The 21,382-nt window shown below is 39.9% G+C and overlaps 2 protein-coding genes across 2 annotated transcripts; both read right to left on the reverse strand.

Moving 5' to 3' along the window:
• Nucleotides 1-1,712: 1,712 nt before the first annotated feature.
• Nucleotides 1,713-5,769, reverse strand: LOC133900105 (sialyltransferase-like protein 5). Its single transcript, XM_062341230.1, has 11 exons — nt 5,449-5,769; nt 5,284-5,366; nt 4,484-4,570; nt 4,310-4,387; nt 4,148-4,239; nt 3,855-4,056; nt 3,488-3,578; nt 3,018-3,076; nt 2,762-2,910; nt 2,565-2,646; nt 1,713-2,486 (listed from the first exon to the last, which is right to left on the reverse strand). The coding sequence occupies exons 1-11, from the start codon at nt 5,567-5,569 to the stop codon at nt 2,100-2,102; spliced, it is 1,431 nt and encodes a 476-aa protein (XP_062197214.1). The 5' UTR covers nt 5,570-5,769; the 3' UTR covers nt 1,713-2,099.
• Nucleotides 5,770-9,464: 3,695 nt separating this feature from the next.
• On the reverse strand, nt 9,465-19,595 carry LOC133900106 (replication factor C subunit 1-like). Its single transcript, XM_062341231.1, has 22 exons — nt 19,266-19,595; nt 19,002-19,139; nt 17,938-18,438; nt 17,785-17,852; nt 17,558-17,633; nt 17,409-17,470; nt 17,173-17,324; nt 16,696-16,856; nt 16,423-16,611; nt 16,213-16,334; nt 15,922-16,129; nt 15,392-15,445; nt 15,022-15,191; nt 14,287-14,377; nt 13,339-13,520; nt 13,199-13,238; nt 12,981-13,105; nt 11,809-11,881; nt 11,165-11,257; nt 10,357-10,603; nt 10,003-10,062; nt 9,465-9,906 (listed from the first exon to the last, which is right to left on the reverse strand). The coding sequence occupies exons 1-22, from the start codon at nt 19,266-19,268 to the stop codon at nt 9,773-9,775; spliced, it is 2,949 nt and encodes a 982-aa protein (XP_062197215.1). The 5' UTR covers nt 19,269-19,595; the 3' UTR covers nt 9,465-9,772.
• Between the last annotated feature and the right edge of the window lie 1,787 nt (nt 19,596-21,382).

The following is a 21,382-nucleotide window of genomic DNA, read 5'->3' on the forward strand; positions in this document are numbered from 1 at the left end:
ATGACCCGGAGGACAGGAACCGTGGCGATGGAGATCACCATGTGAAGGGTCATACTATGTCACAGTTAATATGATTGCCTGTGATGTTTTTATGTTCCTGTCATACTATTATTTCATGTTTTATATGTGGTGGATATGATTTTCATGATAGAGTAGTTTCCTTCAGAAAAATGAAGAGTAATTGATGCCCTTCCAATAGCTGCACCTACAAAGGTTTTGATCATTGTGTGGTAGGTCTGCCAAAGCAGGGTGCCATCATTTATCTCAACCAGTTAGAGTGGATGTCGGACATCCACACGCATAGTATTGGTTTACTTGATAAAGCTATCAAAACGATTTTGGGCTTTGGGGCATGGTGTTGGGCGCCGGGGCATTCGATGCCACCCAACAAACAAGAGTCACATAGGGATGTGATTAGCAAGGCGTTGCTTACCTATGTCACTGATTTTCTAGCAGTGATGCCAAAGCTCACTAGAACTTAGTTGAATATGGATCTTGATCCTCTATATGTTGTTAGAGGGAAAACACATATAGTGGAGTATCTTTTGTTAAATTGTTTAATAGAAGATTCACATAGGCATAGTGTTGAACCTGCATTTTCTGTTGTAAATTATGGCACCAGCCGCTAGTAACACTTTCAGTTTTAATTTGCGATCGATTCTTGAAAAAGAGAAGCTTTCTGGAACAACTTGGGGTTTTCTAGGGAGGTAGACCCATTATTTTCATTTTCACAAGAACAGCCAGGTGATATTACTGCCAATGAGAAAGGAATTATTCTATGAAATTTCAGATTTGCATTACAACTTACAAGTTCCTGACTATCTTTTTATTGATGTTCATCCAGACAACTGTTTTGATGATACCCTTAGATGTTAGAAGCAGTTCATTTGATATTGTTTAAGCTTCTAGTAACTTCAGGCTTGAATCTTAGCCAACATTTCCCAAACAAGTTCTTATAAATACTATTCATGTATAACTCTCTTATGTTGTTTAATAAGTTGGTAGCATATAATGCCTCGTAAACAGATGGTACCTAAGAGTTTAAATTGGACTAAAACTAAAGGCATATTCATTATCTGGTTTAGAAAAGTGTCCATATAAATAGGAATATGTAACACAAATCACACTTCAGTTTTTAACGGTTGTTAGGCCAATTTCAACGGAGTCGGCAAACCATCCGTAAAACACTGTGTTTGTTACTTTTGCCGATTATGGTTCCCGTATTATACTCCAACAGCTACTTTGTGAATTCAATTACCTCTATCTTTTGAAAAAGAAACAAACTTTGCTAGAGAAATACCAGGCACTCTATTCGGTTAATGATTATTTTTGTTTCGTTTTAATATTGATATAATCTTTAAAATGCAACCTTTTGACCACCAATTTACACTGCATTATAAACTTAATAATAGTGTAATATCAATTAACTATTTTTTAAGACATTTATCTGGCTAATCTATAAATATTCACGAATATACAATTAGTAAAATATTGCTAACTTTGACGGCACACATTTCAAAACTGCTCTTATTTTTGCCGAGACGATTACATTTTTTCACTTAAAAGTGGGCCACACTTGTCAGTCACCTCTATCCTATCCCTCTTCCTCGTCCTTGCTTCGCCCCAAGAAACTCTCCACTGCAGCAGACGCGGCAGTGGCACCAAGGACGCAGCCGCGAGGACCGGCCACCGGCGGAGGCTCCGTACGATGGTATCGAAGCGGCTTATACATTCAAAACTACACTTCAGGATTGAGAAATGGCATGTTGTCTCAACATCTAGTTACAGCTATGTCAAAAGTGAGAACGTCTAATGTAGTGTCCACATAACATCCTATTTGACAGCTTAAGCTGCTGTGCCTAGAACAGTAGAACTAGCTTAACAACCAATAAAAGAATGTTTCCCGCTCCAGGTATGATGAATCCTTAGCCGTGCTTTGGAGTTGATGCTTCCCGAGATTTTACAAATCTGTAAACTAAATTCTGCAGATTCAAACAGCCGATGCGGTTCTTGCTATGAAGCGTCCATTCCATACCACTGTGAAACGAATCCTACAAGGGTCAGAGTGCCATCTTCAGTCCAGTTTTGGTGCCGCTGTCTTAACTAGATGAACGCTGGTGCCTCACGCAGACAAGATCATCCAACTTGTTTCCGTCCATCTTGTAGAGCGATACACCACCCATCTGGATATGGTGTTCCTGAGCCTCCCTTCTTAGCCTCTCGAATGGGAGCAACTCCCACTTGCTGTAGTTTGAATTCCTTCGCGTTTTGCTCATATCTGAAGTCCCTGATACTGGTCCATAGTCAGGGTCAACTGTTCCCCATACCTTGCAATTGCTAAATGGCCCTAGTTCATCTGGCTGGCCAGTTTCATGCTTTTTTAGACGAAAAGCTGCAGCATGCGCTCTTCTGATCTCTTCCTTGCTTGGTATGTCTGACCAATCTTCCACCCTTTGAGCTCTCATAGGGGAATGGATTCGAATCACCTGCATACAGGTAATTCGTATTTAAGTCAAGATAAATCTACTCATATAAATCAGAATGAGGACATGGTTGAGGTTTACTCCAAGGCACTCCAGCAGTTGATAATAAGCACGGCCTTGCAGTGGATTGTGCCCTTTCCTAGGGGCTGAGAAGTACCGTGTCCTGAAATAATGGAGTGGGCAGAATATACATTTGTACAAAATAGCATTGGAAAAGATAGTGCCAACTGCCATGTCAATCTAGAAATGCTCAGCAATATAGCCATGCATTAACTCACCATTCTGTGTAGCCAGGATCAACTGTAAAACCATACATATCAATAATATCGCACATGGAAAGGGCCAGTTCTATAGACTTCATGCCTGTTCCTTTAGCGCCTCTTCTTAGGACTATACCTTGAAAAAGGTAGACAGGATTTGGAAGTTCCTGCAAGTAAAAAGAAGTCTTATTGTGACCTTCCATGAGTCATAACTAAGTAAAATATAGTTCATATGACAAACTCGGCTCAATGAAACAATATGCAAATCTGCTACCTTTATCACCGCATTGATTTCTTTGTGAGTCAAACTTTTAATAATAAGCGCCTCATCAGCTGCAAGGGCAAGCGAGACAGTCACACATCTTGTTTCAATACCAGCCCTCGAATGGTAGACAAAAATGCCATTCCACTGGTGTAAACTCTATTTGATAACATCAACTTCAAAACTATAATTTGGACTTGTGGCAGAGCATCCTTTCGAAAAAAATTGTGGTAGAGCTATTAGGTGCATTTTTATTACAGTTTGCAGACATTTGTTAAAACAAATGCACTTGTATATTATATAGGTCTACGATCAATATTTGTTCACATAGCTCAACAAGATCACTCTTCAAATTTTGAAACTAGAGATGATAAAAATATGATTATTTCCTGTTGCTCCCTTTTTTTAATTGAATAAACTAAAACCCTATTAAGGGAAAGAGGCAAATAGTCAATTGGAAGAAATCAGGATTACAGCATTACAGGAGCCCTTCAGTATTGCTGCCATATTTCGAGCAGCACCCCTGACAACCAGTCGAAAGTCCCTTTTCAACCCGACATGTTTTGCATATTTCTGCAGATGGAAACATAACGAATATCAGTAAAAGACAGTTATGCCACATCGATACGCGAAAAATATATAATTGCCAAGATGGAGCTCTTAGATGACACATAGCTAACAAGAAAAGCAAGGTGCTGAGCTCAGTAAATAAGAATAAGAACAGATTGGCAGCATAATATGAATCAAGGAACTCTGAGGCAACATGATGCCAAGAACAGCATAACGAAAACAAGCTGGTCAGCATAAGTTAAGCTTGAATGAATTTCGTGAATTGCCCAATGTGGTTACCTTATTAACAGGTGCCTCATTGTCCCGAAACACAGCATCATGCGCATCAATTTCTTGTCCAAACTCCGTTTTCAAGAGATCCCCTGAGTTACCAACAACTGCACATGTTGCAAACTGGCGTGGATGGAAAGGGGGTTTAGCGGGCAGCAAAATACTAAGAAGCTCATCACAGAGAGTATGATTGTAGCATTTGTCAGCACCACTGCACATTTTGAAAAACAAAAGAACTTTTACCAGTATGCCGATTAATTTCACTTTAAAAGGAAGAAAAATGCAACAAAGATCAAGCTTACAGCTGTGCGATCCTTTTAGCTGCATAGTCCAACCATCCATCAGGTCTCACATCCAAGTATTCCCTTGTCAATACAGTTGTCATGTTGCGGTACTGCAATCATTTTATTATTAACACAAGCATATATAGTAACAAACAAGTTACTCAAGAAGAATGATCTAACCTGTTCCCACAGTAGGATAGTTTCGCAGACATCATATTTGTATTCTAGAGGTTCAAAAATTTTGAACTGGGCATTATACTGCAAAAAAGTTAAAAAAAATATTATCACAAATGAATCTTTGTCACATGATTCTGGGTGAGGAACAGTTGGCCATGAACATGGAGGAATACTGACCCAGGTGCTGTTGGTTCCTCCAGGAAATTTAAGGACCAGCTTGCAATGATCAATAATATCTGCTGTGAGGCCAAGTCCCCTGCTTGCCTAAACAAGTATGAGACTTTAGAAGAAGCTAGAAGATGATCAAACAACGGGAGGCAAAAAAAAAAAAGCAAACAAAGTTTGCACTTCCGATCTGGGAAAATGTTGCATAGTAGTCAGACGACTTTTATTTCTTGAGAAGGTTTTAAATGAGCTTAAAGTGGTTGCACAGGGTGGCCATTTTTCCGTTTGTACTTATGTAGAAACAAAAACACCAAACAATAACATATCAATAAATCTCAGGCGTGTTTCTAATCGAGGTAGTAGTTCGCTAATTATGTTTGCAACAGAATGAACACAAATCTGCCAACGTACAACAGTCTCTACCAGGTATACCAAAAGCATCCAGACTACCAACATGGACCTTGCAGCAACAATTACAAAAGGTAAATACTCATAGCCATACTCAAGGAACACTCTTCGCTTATCACAAGAGACACATGAAACCATAATAACTTATACGAATAGCGTGAATCTATGGTAGAGAGATCCACGAAGATTTCCTGACAATATCTGTGTCACTCCAGCCCGCTGGATACCGACAAATGATTTCTTGTTCCAACGAACGTGCCTTACCGCGATTAGAACATAGTAGCTAGAGCACCGCAGCATAGAAGTGAAACACTTAGCAGTTAAAATGCGCAGGAATGAGATCAAGAATTTGACGGCCCGTGTGGAACCCTGAAAGGCTAAGACGATTGGGTGCACGTACGTACCACGCACTGCTGGACGCGGGACTGGAACCCCGCGAGCGCGCGCACGTCGCCGGCGTCCAGATCCAGCTTCCTGCCCGGCGCCCCTGCGGAAGAGCCGTACCCGTTAGGGGAAGGGAGCTAACTAGGGTCCGGGAATGCGGGAGGGGAGGGAAGTGGGGGACGCACCCGGAGCGGCGAAGAAGGAGGACTGGATGGAGAGGACGGCGAGGCAGAAGGCGAGCGCCAGCCCCAGCAGCAGAGCCACCGTCGGCCGCCGCTGCGCCGCCGCAGCCGACATCCTCGTCATCGGCGGATCGGAGGCGGCGCTCCGGTCGAATCTGGGTTGCGAGAGAGTGAAGGCTCGCCCAGTTCGTTAATTAGTTATACTATGCACGGAGGCTAAATTTCAAAAAGTTGTAGATTTTAAAAATCTACAAATTTAAGAGTAGATTTAAAAACCACACGGAATATAATTATAACGGTAGGAGAATGCACAACTAGATCAAAAGTTTGTGAAACCCCGGTCTAACCAAGTCATGGATGATGAAGGGGAGGAGCTCTATGGCAGGTGCTTTATGAGTTGGGAAATTTGGATTTTTGGATTTAGGGTATGTTTGGATGAATACTTAGAGTCACCCTGCTAAAAAAAATAGTGTTGATCAAGTAAGTGTGCAGGTGTTTAGATTAAGGCTAAAATAAATAGTTAGATGGTAAAAGCTGAATTATGATTATAATTTAAAACTAAAACAAACAGTAAGTTGTAAAAATTAGATTGTTACAATCTAATATTCAGATTGTACCAATCTATCAATCTATTTTACATTAGCTTATTAAAGTCCACAATTTAGCTTCTACAATCTAACTTCTTAGAATCTACAAACTGTTTTTCACAATCTTCAGCTGAAACAAACAGACCTCAACACCCAAGCTTTGGCTCGCCCAGGCTAGCATGTGCTCTTATATTTATTTTCACACCCATACGATGGTGAAACGGTAGCGGCAAAATACTCCACCAAAATATTGGCCGATCAACGTTTGGCTAAGCTGACACAGACACCATCCAAACGTGCCTTTAATGTGTTGTTTGGTTTGAGGAGTGATGATCAATCATCGTCCGACTCCAATCTAGCTTGCTAGTTTGGTTTGAGGAATAGAATAAACCGAGTTATCACCATATCATTTCTTATTTTTACTATTTAAAAAATACATAGTAGTTTCAGCATCACATAGGATGTCCTGCCACCCATCCATCTCTTTTCCTCCGACAGATGAGCCCCACGGCCTCATCCCCGCTCTCGCCCCCCATCCTTCCTCACCACACCACATCGTCCATGGTACCCGCACTCCAAACCTTAGCCCCCATCGTCGGTGAAGCAGAGGAGAACGATGAAGCGGAGGAGGGCAGGACGTTCTAACCCCAACAATTTGTCGTTCGCAGTCGCGCCCGCGTCCTTCCTTCCCACGCTGCCTCCCCCAGGCACGCCCCCGCCCGGCTGCGTGCATGCCTCCGCCTCCCTTCCCTCCTCCCCTCTTCCGCCGCCACACCGACAACCTCCTCCCCTCCCTCCTCACCTCCTCCGCTCGATCTGGTCATGCCGGATCCGCTCAATTCGAAGGGAGGCATTGGAAGAAAGATAGGCGATGGCAGCGGCAAAGGCGAACGACAAATCGTTGGGGAGGATAGCGTTGGCATACAACGAGGTGCAGACGAGCTGCTTCCACCACACGCTCCCGCTCCCCTCCGTCCTCTACTCCTTCTTCTCCCTCGTCGACGGGCCACCCAGCTCTGCTACCAAAAATCCCGGTTATGACCCCCTCTCCCTCCCAATCTTGCCTCACTCATTGATCCTTCTATCTGCTCATTTTGGCCTTACGTTTGGTTTCGATCTGATCCACATAGATGAGATCGCAAAGCTGTTCCCAAACTAGTTCGGGTAGCCGTCGGCGGCGCTGATGCTGGCCAAGGAGACGGTGGAGGGGAAGCCACTGAAGGTTGGGGTGATGCTTTCCGGCGGACAGGCGCTTGGTGGGCATAATGTGATCTGCGGTATCTTTGGTGAGGGCTATTTGATCCGTTCTAAGTGCCATGAATTGTTTTCAGAATTGTGATGAACAGTAGCAGGATAAAATTCATCATTTATGGGTGGCTAATCTAAATGTGGTTAGAGAATAGGATTTTCTAAGAGTTTATTTACCTTTCATTATCAACTCCATTATTTGTAGGGATATTTTCACTGTTTCCTAGCAAAGGTATATATATATTGACATATATCTCGTGGGATCATCTGGGCTGGGAATGGGATTCTTGTTTCAACTTTTGGATTTGGAACTGATGATGATTAGCTGATAAGTTTTTACTATTGAGTATTGACTAGGCGAGTTATGTTAAGTAGGTTAAGATGAAATGTGCCATTATTCTGATATATTCTCGTCGATGGCTATGTTTGTCTTGGTTTAGATTTCTTGCAGGATCGTGCAAAGGGTAGCATAATGTATGGATTAAGGGAGGTCTGGCAAAGGTGATGAAGTGCAAGTACATCGAAATCAATACGGACTTCATATATCCCTATAGAAACCAGGTTATCCGCGCTCTTCATGACCTTAGCTCAATGATATGCTTTTAGTTGTGGTTGGTTTGCAAAGTCAAATTTGGTTTAGGTGGGAAAGTAGGTTGTGTTCAATTGTTGCATGTAGGTATCTTTCTAATGTTCACTACAAATCTCATAAACCATACTCTTTAGTTTGCTATCAATGCAGACCATTGCCTTGAAGATGCTAGGCGACATAGTGTTCTTGATCATTAGGTATATTTAAGTTCGTTAGCATTGAGAAACGAGTTAAGAGCAGTTTTCTTTTATGTTTACAATATGGTGGATTTGATATGATCTGCAATGGAAGGGATAAGATTAAAACACCAGAGCAGGTATGTCCTTTATGTCCAAGCTTCTTGTGTATATGCTTGCCAGATATCTTTTGTTGTAGACTAAAGAACTCTCAACCATGGACATATCACGCTGGTAATCGCTACATAAACCATCTCGGATTTGTTATGCAATTTAAGCAAGCTGAACATACAACCAACAAACTTGACTTAGATGAACTTATTGTTATTGGAGGTGATGATTCAAATACTAATACGTGTCTTATCGCTGAATACTTCAGTTTGGCTGCTAAGAATGCAAATCACTTTGGTGCTCCATTCATAATGTTCTTTATTTATCACTTTTATTGCTGTGAAATAAGTTTTGGCAGGTTGTTGATTTTTTTCTTACAATACTACATTGAATTATTACACGATACTATTATTGTTTATGTTACATATATTCCTATTATGCAACTAGTAATAATTATATTGAAAATTCTCTTCTTCACAAGTAAATTTAGTAATATGCAGCCCTTGCTTAGTGAAAGGCATCCTTGTGTAGGGCAAAGAACTTGAAGACTCCTGCTATTAGGTGTCCAAAGACTATTGATGGAGATCTAAAATGCAAGTAGGTTTCAACAAGTTTTAGATTTGACACTACTTGCAAGGTACATGTTCCTGGTCCATATAATTCAGTGTCAGATTTGTTTTTTTTTTAAGTCACAAAATTTCTCGTATCATTTCATACCAAATTACGAATTATTGAGCTAAGAGGTAGTTACAACATAGAACCACTCATACATCTATTGATATAAGTAATAGTTTTTACATATGTTTAATGTCATCTTGTATAATTTTTGTTTCTATTACAACACACATGTACTAACTAGTAAGCATATAATTAGTGTAAATACGACGGATTTAGAGTCATCCACCGCCAAATTCATAATGACAGTGCAACATGTGCACTCGTGTTCGCGTGGAAACCATCCTCGGCTAAGTGCCAATAGCCAAGCAACCTTGGAACCTAGGTATTCCCTGTTTTTTCTGATGTTATCTCTCAGTTTTGATGCTTTCTACTGCATAAAAAATCCTGAGTACCAGCATGCTAAGGTAGCAAGCAGTAGAAGCAATTATTCTGAAGACAGGTAAGTTCCCAAATCCAAACCAAGAGCCCCGTTTGCTGATCAATCATCATGCACAGAGCTAAACACAATACCTAACGCATGCCACGCATTTTTGTTAGTCTTCCTTGATCCAGTTACGACTCAGCAATTGCAATTTACAGTGAGTAAACAAGAAGCATGCAAAGACACAAAAGAAGAAAAACTGCATCATATCGAGGGAAAGCCGATGGCTCGTAATCTTGTTGGCACACAAATTCTCAACAGAAACCAGCACACACACCACATTAGGTTCTCACTTGTCAGCCTGGAAGTCGCCTACGTGCGTACAAATATCGGTAACAAAGCATGGACGCCCCTGGAACATACAAAAGGAGCTGATACCGTTGCCTAGCGCCCACAGAGGGTGTTGGATGGGCATATATACACGGTACTACAATCAAAACTTTGAACCTCACCCTGCTCCTTATTACCAAGGGATCCCTGTCCAAACTAGTCGCCAGTTACTGGCGGCGGATGTCACTTACCTATTCCTCTTCCCACCTGAACCTCCCGCGGCCTTCCTACCAGACCCAGACGCTCTTGGTCTGCCGACAGGCGCCTTCTTTGCACCGGAGCCATTCCCGTTGCTCTTCAGGTCCAGCTGGACTTGAATTCCTGGGAGGACAAGGTTACAACATGGTTACTCAAAGGTTCGGTGCAGCGTCCACAGAGGGATGGATAGGCCGGCAGTAAATGCCCAAGTATGAGAACCTTTCTTCTTATCACTCTGCAGGTCCAGCTTCGGCTTCAAGTCACCAGGCAGAAGTTCATCTGAAAGAAGATAAAAAAACAGCAGTGATTAAACAACAATTCCTATACTGCAAAGAGATTATTTTTTTGGATGCGAGTTCCTATAGCATGCTACTGAATAACACTACTAGTAGCACAACTAGCTATTCAGCGGCTATATGGCTTCTCTAAACGATTGAAGTACATATGTACGTGAAGATGGTATGGCACGACACAGTTGCCTCAACAGATTCATTTGATCCTAATACCCGACACATTACTCAAACACAAAGGCCTTAATCTGATTTATTGGTTTAATGGGAAAGGAACACATACCATTATTTTCAGTATCAGATAAATCCTCCTCATCAGCTTCAGGTGATGCTAATCCATTTTCTTCAGGCAGACTCTCTTCCACTGGCTCCAAGATTGCTGCCACCCGTTTCTTCAAAGGTTTTTTAATGCCTGGAATATTTATCAGATCTGCTGATCGAACAACACGAGAACTACTTCCTTGTTTGTATGCCTTTGTCAAGGCACTTTTAACAGCAGGTTGAATACCATCCATAGGATTTGGATGACCCTACAGAAAGAAAAGGTATTCAGAGCCACCATGACAGAATAAGTAAAACAAGTTGACTTGACTAGGGACCACCCAGCATGAATACTTCCAATACATTATTTTCAGCATTGCATTTAGCTAACAAGTAGATAGTACCCTGTTTTTGCTGTATTTCATATTTCCCTCTGCATTCTCCTTATTCTATTCCAAGTTTTTTTTTTTTTTTGCTGTTTTCTTCTATTTCATATTCAAACTACCACATGCTTGCCAATTCCACATAAAAACTCTCATGAAATATTTAGGGTTCACATAACACGCTGACTCTATGGGAGCAAAGCGCACAGGATAAATACAATAGTTGAACAGGCTACCGTCTAGAACACGTTACTGAAACCAATTTAAAAATGATAAATTGTCATCAGCGCAGTGGATCACACAGAATTACCGGCCAACTACCATCTAGAGTGAACATTGTCAATGCAAATGCAAACCTTGTAAACTTGTCACCATTAAAAGGAATGGTCAAATGAACATGACATTCGAAGGAATAAATACCAGACTGCTTTTAGAATAATTGCCAACCTTAAATTTGGATACTTCAACAATTGTGTCAAAGTCTTCCTGGCTTAAAGAGTAGGTGTCCATAAACTCCACCACTTTTTGAACAGCTTCATCCTGGATGTAATTGCAAATATAAGATTTCCAGTAGATTGCTCAAATAAAAATATCTACATCGGAAATAGTATTTGAGATTACTGCATTACGAAATAAGAGATAAAAATGGTAGGTTAATGACTCAGGAATCAAGCAACTTCATGTTTATGCAAAGTGTAGACAACAGTTCTGCAGATTTTTCCTAACAAAAGAAACAAAAAAAGAGTCCTAACTTCAAAATATTATACGAGAGACAGTTCTTCCAAACTATGCAGCTCAGAGTTCAGATAATATGTAACAGTGTGCTTGAACCAGTGCCGAAGGTGTCATATAATATTTTATTGGTTAATCTTAAATTCTTGGTTCAGTGGGAGTTCTTAACGAAATTTGGTCTCATGATTCATCAGGTTCATGGCATTTCAAGACAAGTCCGAAAATACATGACAAAGATGGCACCAATTCTGTAATGCCTAATAATGCCCTGGAGATTATTATCATCATGAAATGGTCAAGAATGATGAAATACGAGGAAAGGGGAGTTCATTCATAAAGCACAAGATGAAAAATAATACCTTCGGCATTGTCTTCAGCGGGTCAGTCAGCTGTCTCAAGAGCAGAGTAAGGTAATCGAGCCTCAATGTCTCCCTGCAGTCCTCAAAAGAAAACATTCATGTGACGAAGGTTGAACATCATTCAACTATTCAAATTTACAACACTGATGAAAAAACATGCACGGATTTGTCTATGTTAACCACACCAAAGGTCCACGAACCAGTGGTTATTATTTCAGATCTCATGGTTTGGAATGGAAAATTGTAATCTTTTATCTTGAAGATCTTATCCAGGCAGGTTAAGCAAAGCAAGGCCTATTTAATTTGATCACTGTGATGGGCACTTGTTTACAAAGCAGTTATATCAGAAAAGAAACATGATACGTCCAGCAACTTATAATTGGCTGCTAGCTGAACAAAATTCCATGAAAGTTTCAGCGCCCATAAAATTTTCTAGCATAGCGAAGATAGAAGGTAGCATTAAGGCCCTTCTCCTATATCACACTGAGTGTTCGGTACCATTTTGGTTGTCATGGATTCCAAGTGCTAAGCAACTAGTCAAAAAGCTGTTGAAGAGCTGAAAAGGCTTGGATAGAGTTTATTATGCTCAAGAAAATGTAAGACACCATTCCGTACCATGTTCCTGCAGGGCCACAAGTACCAGCGTCAACATGGTTCCCTTTTTTTTGAGACCAAGTGTTAACATGGTTCCTGATGGTTTCAGAGCATATATGGCTTTTACTCTAACCTCGAAACTTAACTAAATAAAATCCAGCAGGAAACAATCCGGTTTTGGAGTAACACACCACCAAATTTACCAAGCTATTCTGTTCATCTTCACTCAAATCACTCAAAATGGCACTGTGAAACAATGTGTTCTATCCAAAGACTCAAATGAATGCTTTTGGACTGGCTAATAAACAGTTCAGCTCAGGTCAATTCAACCTGGTTAGCCAAACCAGTACCCCATAGATGGAATAGAAGTCATATTACGAAAATATATTTCCCTACGATAAAATAATATCCAGATCCTAAACTAGAAAAGATAGCTGGGGTTCGCCCAAAAATAAATATATGCAATGAGGAAAAATCACCAAAGAAAGCTTAGTATATTGCTAATGTCAGGAATTGGCTAGGCATAAGCCACCAAAGAAGGCATAGGATAGATCTCAAGAATGTGTAAAAGAAACTACCTGTCTAAGTTTGCATGCTGGGAGGCAAGAATATGACTATGGACATCTTCCAGTAGCCTTTTGTTTTTGTTAGTGGTTGAGTACTTTCCCAACCATCCACCAAACCTATTAAAGTTTCGCTCACCCTGAAAAATTATTTGTTACCCAATTCAATTTAGCCCAATAAACAGAAGTAAACTAGACACTAAAAGAATCTATAGTTAAGGTTTGAACTTTACTGCTTCAAGGATTTCTCTGTTCCCATGCATCAAAGCAGCACTGGAAAATGTGAAAGAGGTTAGAAAACCAGGTCGGCAAATTCAAAGTAAATCAATAATTATACCACCATATATTAACCATATGCCTAATCAATACTTACGGTACTATAGATGATGCAAAACAAGCAGCTTGGGACAACTGCCACTGTCGATATCTTCTTATTTGTACATTAACAATATCACCGTCCGCTATAGACTCAGCGGCCCGGGCAAGAGCATTCATTCTTTTAACTCCACTTTCATCCTTCCCAATGGTGTTAGGCCGATAATTGATATAATTTTCCTATAATGGGGCACATTTTACATGTAAGTTTCACAGGCATTCTAATTTCCAAGACATTTAAGCGTGCAAGAGAAGAAAAAAACGAGAATTTGTAGGATCCAGGAGCAGAATGCAATACTAAACTGAAACAAATAGAACTTAACAACATTGGACTAAAATCACAACAGTAAAGATCGTAGCAAAAAAAAAACTATATGATACATGTTTACACAGTTCTAATACCCACTGATTCAGCAAACAGCTGGATTTCTCTTCGTATGATAGCTGAAAATGTATAGAAAATATGAATGCGAGCATCCCAGCTTTCAAGGAAAATGGCACTGCCATAGGCTTAGATATAATACTACATTTATTATGAATAATGCCTTATCATCTCAGTTCACAAAAAAAAAGCCTTATCATCAACAAACTTAGATTATTAACAATAAGTTATCTGATGCACAAAATTAACTAAAATACCATTTCAACAAACAAACAAAAATAAGTAGCTGATAGAAATACAGGGACTGCTAGTAAGATGCTTGTCAAAATTGAACCAAGATAGGATACACATAAAATTAATCAAGCTGGGGACTTGACAACACAAATGAGGTTTCAGATTTAAAAAACTATGTTGCAAGCTGTGACATGTTATTATTAGCATAAGAATAGGTAGCTAGCATACGGTATATGGAAAATAAATTTGTAGTACTCAAAAAAGGATCTCGGAACAGAGAATACATAAGGATTAACATTCATACAGAGAATTGGCATCAGTATTCCAAACCTGGATAATCAGGGGAACTAAATCAGGATCGCTCATGCCAAAATCAATTCTCTCATCCATCCGTAATCTCCCACCATTGAAACCAAACAGCCTAAAAGTTTGATTAATATCCGTGAACAATATCAGGACAGTAGTCAAAGATGCCAAAAGAAAAAAGAAGCATAAGTCATTCAAAAACTCATGTAATTGTGACCCCACTGACATTAATTTGACAGCAGAGAGCATGTAGTTAAGTGGAAAAAAAGTTGATTGTGCTCAAATCCCAAGTCAAAGGTATAAAGAGTGAACTAGCAGTTTAAAGGAAGTAAAACAGTTCCAACTTCCACGTGAAATAAAAGCATTGTGGTTGTGAATTGCCCAGTCTAGTTGACAGTACTGCACGTACTTAAGAAACATGTACTTTTTTCAATCTAAAATCACTTAATCCTCTAGGGCAGATAACTAGTACAGACACAAACTTTTTCCTTTAAAAACCATCAAGTGAAGATTACTATGTGCCTTTCAAGTGATAATACAGTGGAGAAACCATGGAATTTGGTTGTAAAATCAACACAAATTTTAATATACTTACTTAGCTAAAACTCTCATCCTTCACATCTGAAACTAAATGACTTGCTTGCATATTAATGAATAAAAACACGGGGAGATCCAAGAAAAGTATAACAAGAAAAAGAAAGAAAATAACTCCACAATGATATTTTGATATCGAAGAAACTACTAAAGAAGGTACAATACTTGTCAACAGCTGTAAAAGGAGAAATATCTTCATCTTTTGCACTGCTATTAAGTCGCTCTCTTATATCATCATATTTGACCACAGACTGAGAGAGGCTCATATACTGCAAATGGTTTAGTGCCATGCGAATATCCCCATGCACTCTTTCTGCAAGCTCTTCCATTGCATTCTAGCAGATAAGGAAACCACATATTATTATCATGGTAAGTCCACCAAACAGAGAACCACAAGTAGAAAACAATGCTAGAAACACAAGGAAGAGAAACTATAAGCGCCACTTTTCCTTTATTTAATTGTCTTTTTTTCTGCTTATTTCTTTTTCAAAGTTTTGATGAAAGTTTAGAAGCAAGGAACTGTAGAGGAGCATACCTCTTGAGCTTGAATACCTTCCTTTTTGGCAATTTCCATCAATCTCTTACCCATCTGTTGAGTAAAGAAGTTAGAACCAAGAAAAAAAGAACATTCAAGTCACAAGTAGAAAATTGATAATTCTTCCCCTTCTTAGTAATGATGCATTTGTATATGTAGTGTAAGCAGATGAGAAAATTACAATAGCAAGATCGTACTAGTCAATGTGCAACTTCCGACAGATAATGGTCAGGTTTTCTATCAATTAGAGCAACTGTACACAAACAGCTATGTCAGTTTAGAAGTTTACAGTATCCACAATAAGTGGCATGATCAACCTAGTGGATAACCAGTCCTTGTTAGATTCAGAAAGACACCAACTACAGACTTGTTTCCTAGATAACATGAATAGCAGCACTGCAGCAGGCTAAAATACATTGCACATGCCTAGATATAACAAGAAATAATAAGGAATAGGGTGCTAGTTTTCAGTCATTCAAGGGAATATTAATACTCTGAAGGTTAGTAGACCGAATGTGGCAAGAGATAACCTGTTGTTTTGTTGGTTTTCTGAAGTTGAGCAGCAGGCAGTAATTCACAAGGCTCTTCAATTTCTGGCTGTAACGGTCATTACAGATGCATATTATAGGAATCTTGGATATCTTGATGCTAGCAATAAGATCAGCAACACCACCTCTATCTCCAGCAGACATACCATCAACTTCATCCATGATTAGTACAGCTTTAGGATGTTTTGACCTGTGGAATTGTTGCCCAATTAATATAGAAAAAACAAAATACAGAGTCCACAAAAAGTTCATGATCCATAATGTGGTACCAACCGATTGTCACTATAATTCAGAGTCGCGTTGCTGATAAGCTCTTTGATAGAATTTGATGTACTCCCCCCAACACCTTTCTCGATCTTGGAGTCTGCTTTACCACGGCTATCACTTGCATTAACCTGTTTACGAAGTTTACAAAAATTATTGTTTGAATTCATGCCTGAAAGGTTAAATAAGGAACAAACAGTGCAAAGAATATAAAAATACCTCAATGGCCTGCAACCCAAGCATCTGACTGACTACTTTTGCGGTTGTAGTCTTACCAATACCCGGAGGTCCACTCAACAACACAGCCTTTTTAGCTCCACCATCAGCCTGCTTCCTTCCCTTACCCTTTTGGCCAGAATGAAGGAATTGTGCGTCCCAACTTTTCAACCAATCATGAAGTTGTTTGACCTATATATGAAAGTACATACTAAGATACTGGTGCATTGGTGCATGTAAGATGTAACCAACATAACCAAAAGCAGAACCACTCACCATTGATTGGTTGCCAACTATGTCATTTGGAACTTTTGGCCGGTACTTTTCTGTCCATTGCATAGAACCACGGTCAACATTCTTGGACTTTTGCTTGTCCGTGGAGGCACTTGCAACATCACTCTTTGGAGCAGTACTGTTGTCCACAGCACTTACTTCAGCTGAATATTCCAAAACAAAGATACTGATAAGTATAACCATAAGAAATGTTAAAATCGGGAAAATAAGTATGAATGCGGGTTGATTTACTAGAGGATGCGAACATAACAGCAGGCATCAGAATTGCAGGATTAAGTTAACATCCAGTCATCCACAATGATAAACTTAGAAGATACAATGAAGACACAAGCCATGTCTCAGATAATCAGATTCAAGCAACTGTCCTTGACAAAAAATAAAGTATTAGATTATACTGAGCAGGATCCTGCACGTGCTATCTAACTATAGAAGCATTAGAATTTAGAAGTTTCAGTCCACCTCGTTTTTCAACTTTAACTGGAGAGCTCTTTGACGGTGATTTCTGTAGCTTTTCAGAATTGTTGTTGCTTTGATGTTTATTTACAGGAGCCTTTGTAGGCTTCGATTTCCGAATCATATCAAATAGACCATCTTCAGTCAAGATCGGGACACTGCAAAATGTGTAAGCACATGTGAAAAATGACAGCTAAAGCGATTTCACAACATACTTTTTAAATAAAACTAGAAAGCAATACCCCAGCTCTTTTGCTTTGTTAGATTTTACTCCACCAATGTCTTCATCAGCCAATAAGTAACTCTGTCAACAAGCAATTTCGGCAAATAAATATATAAATAAATAGGGCATTAATAATTTCATAAACAGGTATTCTACTAATATACATACCGTCTTTTTACTAATCGAGCCAGTCACACGGCCCCCATAACGCTTAATTAGATCAGCTGCTTCCTCACGTTCAAGACTGAAAGTATATAGAAACTTATGATGATTTTCTGGCAGCATCATCTCAATCAGGAAAGTTTAAAGTACTTAAATACTTGTATGCATAGGCCATTACATAATCATAAAACATAACACTAAATACAATCGAATGAAAAAAAAAATCAAAGCACCTGTCAAGAGTACCACTTATGACAAATGTCAGACCAGATAAACAGTCAGGGGCACCTTCTGGGACCTCCTACAAATTGCAGAAGATGAAATTAATAGTTTAGGATTGAGTTTTTGAGTTTTTCAGACAACAATGATAATAATAACAAAGTTACCTTTTCTCCTTTGTGAGGAGGATCCTTCCTCTCACCAAAATTCATGAAACCTCTCCCACCCCCTCCTCTACCTCTTCCCCCAGGGGCTGCTCCTGCTCCTCTTCCCCCCCTTCCCCTTCCCCTTCCAGCTGCTTTGGATGGAGTCTTGGCATCTTCATCCATCCTGTCCTCCTCGCCATCATCGACACCAATGGTCTTTGCAGAGGCTTCAATAATAGATTCAACCTTAGGCTTCTTTGATGGCGGTGGCTTCACTGGAGTTTTCTTTTTTGAAGGTGCCACGAAGTCATCGTCGTCTTCTTCATCCTTAGAAATTTTCTTTGCTGGCAAAGGCTTGCTGTCTTCCTCGACTTCATTGCTGCTTTTCTGAATTTTTCTTTTAGCCGTACTCCTCTCGGTACTTTTTCCCACAACAGCATTGGCCATTTCAACATCCAAGTCTTTTTCTGTTTTGGACGCAAAGTAATTGCTTGTCTTTCTTCTAGCAGAAGGATCAGGCACCTGGTTGATCCAGTATGCGATATTAATAATGTAAGAAACTTGTGCACCGTCAAATAGTGTATATAAATGAAAATTAGAGAAAAAACTGTAGTCATTGGCCAAACCAACCAACCGGGATCATGCAATGACACAACCAACATAAAAGTGGATAAATAGTTTCCTTCTATTATATTATGGAGCAGATACAAGAGATGAAATGTTGAAGGTAATTCATGAGCCTTGTCAGTTGTCACCAGTGTAACCTAACTTCTAGACCAAAACCAAAACCATAACTTCCACATAGTTTGAAAGAGCCAGGACTATCATCATTTATCATTGGTTTGGACAAAAAAATTACAATTTTAATTAGCACAAGAATTATGAATCACCACAGGGTACAACACGTCCATCGGTCGCAAGAAACACATTTGACCAAAACTGAGTCGCTGAGCCAATCCACAACATCAAGCATTACACAGATATGTCTACATGTCTCCAAGAAACAAACCAATCTAAAGCAGCCATAAGAGGGCAAAAATTACGAACAGAGGTCAAAATAAATAATAAAGGGGCCAGCATTCTACCGAAGAAGAAGGCGCTGGCTTTTTCTCTGGAATGCTGAGCACCGGCTTCTTCTTCTCCCCCGCCCCAGAGGGCTTCGCGGCGGCCGAGGCGGCATTCTTGTCGTGCGGCTTCATGAACCATTTCCTGATGTCCGACGACTGCACCAAGAAACCAAGAAGAGAAAGGCTCAGCCGCCCAAGGACATCAACACAAATCAACCCTTCCCTCGTCGAATCAAGAACCCGCGAAGGAAACCAGGCGCGAGAAGCCAAGAACTCACTCACCATCTCCTACCAGGAAAAAGGCCGGATCTTTCCGGACCCGGAAGACCGCAAGGCTCGAGATTTCAAGATTCTTGGCGCGATTAGGGATCGTGTGGGGAGGAGCGGGCTAGGTCATTGCTTCCCCCGCCCTTATCTAGCCGTGGCGCCACCACTGACCGGATGCGGGGGAGGTGAGGGGAGGGGGAAGAGGAGACGGGGAGGAGAGGAGGCGACGGGGGACGCTGTTGTGCGCCGGAAGACTCGTCTGCGGCGCCGTTTGGCGGAGGTTTTGGTTTGGGGTTGGGTGCCGGCGTGCGGCGGTGAGGTGGATGGGTTTGGGGAAAAAGGGTAACCAGCGCGCGGTTCTCTCCAGGTGGGTCCACTCTAAAATAACGTAATCTTAACACGTGGTCAGTGATCATATCACGACGTTGTTACGTCAGAGGATATTTTTAGTATGATAGAATAAAGGTGTGGCAAAAAAAAAAATTGCAGCATTAAGATTTGCTCTTTGCATTAGCATCTTCTCTGACAAAATTTAGGGTTAGTTAGAATTTAATTGTAACTTGTCAAATATTTTTTATGGACGGCTAGCTCTTCAGAGACGTCGTCGGCATCAAGATAGTTTGATGGGTAACAATAGTGACGGTAGAGTAAGGAATATTCTGAATTAGCGATAGAAGAAATGGCAGTGTCGCTGGAATATAAGGAGGAGAATAAAAGGGAAACGACTAATTAAGACCACACATATATAAATAAATATAGAGGTTAGATAACCTTATGTTTAGGTAGGCTTGTACGTATAGTCAATGGTCAAACCAATTTCCTTCCCATTCATTAACAAAATACATTTAGATGAGTAGGAAACTAGTTTATTTTCACACCATCCGAAAACAATTTGGATCAAATTCACAAACTAGAATGAGCCTCTAAAGAAGTTTAACATGTTGGTGCTCGCTCTCCAAATTAAGAGCCTGTTTGTTTGGGTTTCTGCTTCTGATTTTTCTGAAAAATTGTGCTTTTGGTTTTTCTGAAAAGCTGCTTTTGAATTTTAGTTGTTGGGTTTTACAATAATTTTTTGTCTTCTCAGCACACTACTTCTCAAAAAAGCTACTCTCAGTTAGCTTCTCAGCTTCTAGTTCCTCAAAAGCAAATTTCTGGTTTCTCCAGAAGTCACTTTTTAGCAAACTCGTTTGTTTGGGTTTCTAACTTCTGAGCTTCTGACAGAAGCAGAAAACAGAAACAACCTAAAACAAAGAGGCCTTTAACTAAACTTGTGACTCCTTTCCACCTATGCTCTATGTCTCTTATCCTTGCTAATATAAACATCAACAAATGTCAAGAATCCATTGACATGAGGTTGTATATTATTTGTCAAGCTTTTTTATTAGGTTTACTAGTCCCTTTAATCTTGATGGTCAACTAGATAAATGATGGGTACATGCTACATAGTAGGAACAGGATCACCACTTGTGTTTCTTTAGCGAATGGTGAACTAAGTAGAAGGTGTGCGCTTGAAATCAATAAGGTTTTAGGAGCACAACGGAAGAGAAACTAAGAAAAGTATAATGGGACAATTTGAAGTAGCATTCAACTATGTATGACAGTGTTAACACTAGTGACAATATTGGAGGCTATGGAGATTGGCGGGTCTTATGGCGAGGGGAATTGTGATGACCTAAAAATATTAAAAATGGTTGAAACAACACAACTAGAATATCTCTTTAAACTCTCTAGCTTCGAGTGGATACTAATGTATCACTGGCTGCCCACAGGCGAGCTGCCACAGCCCGATCTCCTTCTTGATCATAGTGAAGACCTGTAGAGGTTACATCAAAAGTATATTTAGGTCCCATTTGACATTGCCGTGGCTTTTATAAAGCACCTATTGAGGTTATTTTTTCATGTAGCAATTAGAGAAACACGTTTCATATGGTTGTATTTAGCGTAATCTTCTGACTAAATTTCACTGTGGAGCATAGCAAGTCAACAACCAAACGCTAGGCCCTTTGATCTTGTATCTCTAACATCAATTCTGCGAAGTTATATTCCTAAACATGCATAATAATTTAGCACCAAAAATTCAATGGCGAGACATTTGACAGCTTAAACTTTTAAAAAAAATATGTATTGTCTTT

Source organism: Phragmites australis, chromosome 19 (genome assembly GCF_958298935.1).
Source record: "Phragmites australis chromosome 19, lpPhrAust1.1, whole genome shotgun sequence".
In the NCBI taxonomy this organism is placed as follows: Eukaryota; Viridiplantae; Streptophyta; class Magnoliopsida; order Poales; family Poaceae; genus Phragmites; species Phragmites australis.

Excerpts from the sequence above, each read along its gene's own strand:
- LOC133900105 (XM_062341230.1), bottom strand. The coding sequence starts at position 5,569 with ATGACGAGGATGTCGGCTGCGGCGGCGCAGCGGCGGCCGACGGTGGCT. Across the intron at positions 3,579-3,854 it reads ATGAGGCACCTGTTAATAAG|AAATATGCAAAACATGTCGG; the intron begins GTAACCACATTG and ends TTCCATCTGCAG. Across the intron at positions 2,487-2,564 it reads AACTGCTGGAGTGCCTTGGA|GTGATTCGAATCCATTCCCC; the intron begins GTAAACCTCAAC and ends ACCTGTATGCAG.
- LOC133900106 (XM_062341231.1), bottom strand. Across the intron at positions 16,857-17,172 it reads AGTTAAAGTTGAAAAACGAG|CTGAAGTAAGTGCTGTGGAC; the intron begins GTGGACTGAAAC and ends TGGAATATTCAG. Across the intron at positions 10,604-11,164 it reads TTGAAGTATCCAAATTTAAG|GGTCATCCAAATCCTATGGA; the intron begins GTTGGCAATTAT and ends TTCTTTCTGTAG.